At 53.3% G+C, this 6,284-nt stretch overlaps 1 protein-coding gene across 1 annotated transcript in view; it reads left to right on the top strand.

Annotated features, from left to right (window-relative positions):
• Positions 1-832: 832 nt before the first annotated feature.
• Positions 833-6,284, top strand: part of LOC102868654 (ficolin-2-like) — a 10,058-nt gene continuing 4,606 nt past the window's right edge. Inside the window, exons 1-4 of the mRNA XM_006902382.1 lie at positions 833-914; positions 3,045-3,149; positions 4,226-4,278; positions 6,221-6,254. Coding sequence (XP_006902444.1) covers positions 833-914; positions 3,045-3,149; positions 4,226-4,278; positions 6,221-6,254 — 274 coding nt within the window. The remainder of the gene's footprint in view (positions 915-3,044; positions 3,150-4,225; positions 4,279-6,220; positions 6,255-6,284) is intronic.

Here is a 6,284-nt window from a genome sequence, read left to right as displayed (position 1 = left end):
TCTATTAGGTAGGGCAAGATGGGTCTGCGAGTTTCTAAGAGTCAAAGCAAGGCGAGTTGTATCTGATTTCTAGGAAATGTCAGCACTTGAGGGAACACCTACCTTCTAGTCAGATAGGTGCTGACCAGCTGCTGGCTCCTGCTAGCCTTGTGCTAAGTCACCAGCTAGACGTCTCAGCAGCTCCCTTGCAACACTACTGGTGTAACTGTTGTGAGATGTAACTAACACTCCACGTGTAATAATTAACCAAGATTTTTTTTTCATTTGCTCTAGTGACAACTTAGTAAGCCGTTTCAGAGACTGTAAATCTTTACAGAAGGTACTGCCCATCATTCTACCATGAAGCAGTGAGCATACTCAATCCACAGACCTTGAGGCTAGCAGCCCAGCGTATGCAGAGCCCACCACAGTGGGTGCTTCGTCATGCAAGAGGGGTCAGACTCTCTCCTCTGCCTCTCCCCAGGTGCCCTGAGGTTTGGAGAGGTCAGAGGAGGTGGAGGAGTGTCTGCAATCAACCTATCCTCGTCAGTTAGGCTGCCAGGGATGGTCCTTAAACCGCAAACAGGTAAACCTTCCCCACCTGCAGAGAGAGTGCTTGGAGCATTTGCAGGTGATCTTGCTGGGAGGGCTAAGGCCTGTGCAGGGCTGTAGGGACAGCTTGTTGGAGTTCTCTCTCACATCCTGCTGATGCAACAGTTCTTAGGAAGTGGTGTTGCCATAGGAGTTGAGAAATAACAGTTCTAGGACAGACTGGCTTCCCCAGATATAAGAGCTGGGAATGTCTTTGAAGTCAAGGCCCGACAGTGGTGGAGCTGAGCAGAGCTGAGCCACCATGGCCCCAGGACTTTTGGTCCATCTCATTCTGCTCCTGAGCCTTCAGACCCTGACTATTCAAGCTGCTGACACCTGTCCAGGTGAGACCAACCCAGATCTCTGATTGCTCAAAGCTAGTGGCCACCCACAGTGTCTCGGGCAATAAGCCGAGCTTTCACGGGCAGCTTCTGGTCAAGACCCTTGACAGCCTGATTTTCATCCTCAGAGCAGAAGAAAGGCTTGGGGAGTCTGAGTGACTGGTCAAGGCCACACAGCTAAGGGGGAAGGAGTGCATTAAACCCACCCTGACTCCTGAGTCCATGGTCTGGACCATCAGGCTTCAAAGACAGGTCTTGACTCTGCCACTGAGGAGAGAGAATGTGGGACCATCTTTTCTGTCCCCCTAAATTCCCTGGGTGAGGAGACGAGGAAAGCAGTATTTAAGTGCTAGACTTAGAATTCAGGGTTTGGTGGTTTGAAGTTGCCAAGGGATCCCCTGGACGACAAGCCTGATCTGGCTCTCAAAGGCCCCAGCTTTGAAAATGCTCTGGAGAGTCCCTGTCTGCACCCAGGGCCACCAGGAGTCAGGGTGGACTCAGAAACATCTGAGCACAATAATACGGGTGCCTGGAGGGGCCACTATCATCTTCCAGTGTGCTATCTCCCTTTCACATAAGGGAGGGAACATTTAGAAGTTGACAGTGGGAATAGTGGTACAATATGGTGATGGTAATTAATGTCAGTGAATGGAATGATTAAAAATGGGTGTCTCAGTTCTCTGGTGCTGTTGTGACAGAGACATAGGTGGGTGTGCCTTGATTCTCCGTGCTGCTGTGACAGGGACATCACAGGTGATAACTTTAGCAGGCAGACATTCATTCCCTCAAAGTAGGGACCCTAGAAATGTGAGTTCAGAATGCCAGCTCTCAGGGAAGTCTGTCTCTGTCTTTCTCTCTCTGTCTCTCTTCCTCTGGGTTGAGTGTGAACTAAGATCCTCATATCTTTTCAACATCTACAGCCCAGTCATCCCTTTGAGCTCTCCACATGCCTTGACAGTGATCTTCCTCCATGTCTAGGAGGTTCTTAGCATGGGGACACCAGGTTCAAAGGAGACACTCCAATCCAGGCTTTTCTTCCTTATTGTTAAGGAAGTCCCCTGATCTCTGATCCTTGCTAATATCCTTTATCTTTCAAAAGAGATTGACTCAAGATCCAATCTAATCCTATAGTTAGTGACATTGTGTCGCTCTCAAAATACAAATACGGTGAGATAAAAAAAAAGAGATAAAAAAAAGAAAAATATTAAAAAAATTACAGTGAGATATATAGTGGAAGGTATGTACTGCTCCCCATGATCTGATAAACCAAGTATTAGTAGAGGATTAAGGGTGGAAAACAAGACTGCCCTCAGCAGATGTTATGGAAGTTTCCCTACAGTGTGACCTGTAAGACCTTTGACTTCAAGAGATATAAAAGGGAAGAAAATGAGTTGGCGGGGGCCTTCCGCAGCACCAAGCAAGAACTTCCAGAAGTGGTATGCATCCTTTGGGACTCAGGTTGCTGTGCCAGGAAGCTCCCTGACACCAGGGAAAGACAGGATACCTGGAGGGTCTCTGAGGAACACAGGACCTACAGATGCTAAAGGGAACAGGACTTTCTCCGTAACTGACGCAGAGGGCCCGTCCCTGCAGCCAGCACACTGAGCTTGGACTCCTAACCTAAACCCTGAGAGAATCAGTTTGTGATTGTTAGAGCCCTGAGCTGCTCTGTCTCTGTTACAGCATCACTAGACAATGAAGGCATTTAAAATCCATCTTGCCTCATCAACATAATTGCCACTAATGCTGCCTCATCCAAATCACTGTTTACTCACTGTGGACCCTCTGCCGTTCTGACTTGAATTGACCAGTGGGTTTTCAAAGCTGCTAATCTTTATGGGAGGGGACCGCCCTTCTGCGTCCTGTGGTGTGGCCAGTGGATTCCAGCTGCCAGTCTTGGGTGAGCAGCCTAATGTCACCACTCCACAAGGGATTCCTTACTTTAAATCAGAGTTGAGGGTTTGCAACACATCGTTATATCAGGTCACAAAAGGAAGGGTAATTACTTAATATACCGAGAATCGTGACCTAACCAAGTCAGTTCGTATTTCGAAAGGATGCCACTCCATCCATAACAATGGTTAAAACGTGAGTGAGCACGTCCAGGCTGATGGCTCTCGTGTCTTCCCGCAGAAGTGAAGGTGGTGGGTCTGGAAGGTTCCGACAAGCTCAGCATTCTCCGAGGCTGCCCGGGCCTGCCCGGAGACCCAGGACAAAAAGGAGAGTTGGGCACACCAGGTAAGTGTGCAACCAGCCAGGGAGGGTGCTGGCTGGGGTGCAGGCTCTGCTGCCCTGCTCTTCCTAAGTCAGATCCCAAGGAGGGCCATGCCGAGGGGGTTCTCAGATGGGGCTGGGGGCTGACCCTGCTTAGAGCCCTCTCACCAGGTGATGCCCAAGGTAACTGAGGCTCAGGAGACGTATGGAGAACAGCTGGGCCTGAATTTCCCATGAGCTGCCTGGAAGCCTAGCCTTGACCCCCCAGTATTCTGTGTGGTCACTGAGGGGAGCTTAGCCTTGACCCCCCAGTATTCTGTGTGGTCGCTGAGGGGAACCTAGATTTGATCTTCCAGTATTCTGTGTGGACACTGAGGGGAGCTTAGCCTTGACCCCCCAGTATTCTGTGTGGATGCTGAGGGGACAGCCAGGTCTATATCCCCCAAGCTCTCCCTTGAGCCCTGAGCATAAGAGATCTATCCCCACCCCAGCTGTCCCAGTCCTCACCCTCTGAGGATGGAGCTGGTCTTGAACCTGGTCCGGGCGGGGGACACACCAGCTCTCTGGACCCTGAGCCCAGCTGACCCAGGAGACCATGGGGCTCCTGTAGACCGTGGGGATTGCATGGAGTGAGGGTCTCATGTTCCAGCCTCTGGGGAGTCCAGGGGTCTGGGGATAGTGCAGAGCTGGCCCCTCCCTCCAGGACCTCTGCGCCAAGTTCCCCTCCTCACGGGGACTGGGCATGTTAAGGAGTCCAAGGAGGAGCCTTAGTTCAAGGCCTGGCCCTCTCTGGACACACTAATGGTGGGGGTCTGGCCCCGTGGTCACTGAGGTTCTCACACAAGATGTACTCAAAGGGTAAACAGGAATTCACGGGACCTGAAGGACAGCCAGAGCTCTCTGCAGAGGCCTCCCCAGCCCCTGTGACCAGGGAAAGTGGCAGTCACCCACAGGCACCCTGCCTCCAAGGCACAGGGGCTCCACAGATCTGAGGAAGTCAGGAGCCAGCACAGGATGCAGCTGGGCCTTCAAACGTGGGCAAAGATCCTCCAGCAGATCTGTCAGGTCATTGGTGCTAACTGGTGTCTTTGCATCTGCAGGTGCTCAAGGTCCACCTGGCCCTCCTGGGAGTGCGGGACCCAAAGGTAGGAACCCGAGAGAAGAGAGGACACACAGACACACAGAGAGAGACAGAGATGAAAGAGAGAGGGAGAGAGACAGACACACACGGAGAGAAAGACAAAGAGAGAGGGAGAGAAACACAAAGAGAGAGGGAGAGAAACACAAAGAGAGAGGGAGAGAAGCAGATTATGTGAGAGACAGAGAGAGAGAGAGCAGACAGAGAGAGAGAAGAGGAGGAAGAGAGAGAGACAGAGAGAAGACAGAGGGGGAGACAAAGAAAGGAGGGAGAGAGACAGAGGAACAGAGAGAGAGAAAAGAATTCAAGACGAAAGGGAGAGAGGGAACCGAGAGAGAGAAAGAGGGAGGGTGAGGGAGGAGACAGACAGGAGGGGCAGAGGGAAAGCAGGAGAGAGAGAGAGGACAGAAAAAGAGGGAGGCATGGGGGCCCCAGAGAGCAACTGTGAGAGAGAAGGGAATTGGGGGGGGCTTCTAGGGCCCCCTCTGTGTCTTTCTGTTGTCCGGCGCCCGAGTACAGTCCTGGTCCCTTTGTGCTGGGCCTGGCTCTGAGGTCCTGGCAGAGGCCCCTCTCCCCGAGGGCTTAAGCCTCAGCTTCCTCCCCCCCACCCCTGTCCTGAGTCCTGCACTGGAGCCTCTATGGGCCACCTGGCTATCAGCGTGAAGACCCTGGACAAGACCTGTGCTCCTTCCGCCCCTCAAACCGGGGAGGTGGACGACAGTCCTCTCTGACTTCCCTGGTGCCGAGGGCCCCACACCCACAATCACATCTCATTTTTCTCTGCAGGAGACACAGGAGAGATGGGTCTGCGTGGAGAGAAAGGTCAGAAAGGTGAGGTGTTCCACTGACCCACGGTCCTGAGTGCTAATTGGGGTACAAGTGAGTCTGGGATGACCCCACTCATGCTCACCCCCTGTGGCTCTGCCCCTCAGGGGTCATGTGGGTCCTTTGGTCAGGCCATGGGATCCTTATGTTCATTGAGTAGAAGACATTACAAAATTCAGAAAGAAAAAAGCCCAACTCCAAGGCACAGTCACAGGTCTGTTCCAAAAGAAAGGCCACAAGGCATGGACAGACGCAGATGCCAAAGCCCCAGCACTGTTTCCACACTGGCCTCTGGCTGACCAGACCCAGAGAGGATCCAGTTGACCTTCTGCTTCCTCTGGCCTGAACTCAGTGCTCAGTGAGGCCCACTCAGTGCTGGTGGGGGCCCATGCTGCCTGCCAGGCCTCAGAAAAAGTCCCGCTTGGCCAGATGCCCAGGGGACAAGGGTGTGGTCCACTTGCTCCCAGTGAAGCAGCCTCGAGCACGCCGGTGGTCACATCTGCTGCCACCCACAGCGATGGATGGGTCCACGGTTCAGAACGGACCTGGGACAGCCCGCGGGGTCTACAGTGGCTCTTCCACAATCACCAGGTCTTTCTTCTGAGGTGCCTCTAAGGGGATTTGAGAACCCGATCTTTGGGTTAGCAGCCATGCACACACCTTCAGGATGTCCTGGGACCCTTGTTAGGACTGGACCTTGTTTGTCCCGCAGTCATGGCTCTACATGACCACTTCTGACCACTTGAGACAGGAGGGATGGGGTAGTCGTTGTTGGGTACCCTTGAGTCAGCTCGCCTCCCCCCAAACACTACAGGAGGAGCCCCGCCCCATCCCGCCCCAGGCTCAACATTGCCCCTGCCCAGTCATTCACCATCACCCCTCTGCTAAAGACCATCACTGCAGCTACTGCCTCAGCCCATGTCACTGAGGGACTTCCTCTCCATGGGTGACCCTCTAGTTCTCCAGGCGATGTCCTTGTAGGACTGGCCCCAGCTGCCAGCGTGCTCGCTCCCTCCGCGGTGGCTTTACCACTAGACTCCAGAGCAGATTTGCTGGATGGGGGGCAGTGGGGGGGGACACTCTCTCTGTTGTATCATCTCACCATCTGGGGTTCTTCTTTGTCCCTGAAATAGGAGAGCCCAGCCAGCCAGAGTCCTGTACCACAGGTAACTGCCACCTCGGGACAGCCACCCCCC

This window comes from Elephantulus edwardii, unplaced genomic scaffold (assembly GCF_000299155.1).
Source record: "Elephantulus edwardii isolate Elephantulus edwardi_28Jun2011 unplaced genomic scaffold, EleEdw1.0 scaffold00401, whole genome shotgun sequence".
In the NCBI taxonomy this organism is placed as follows: domain Eukaryota; kingdom Metazoa; phylum Chordata; class Mammalia; order Macroscelidea; family Macroscelididae; genus Elephantulus; species Elephantulus edwardii.
This window is presented reverse-complemented; position numbering and strand designations above follow the sequence as displayed.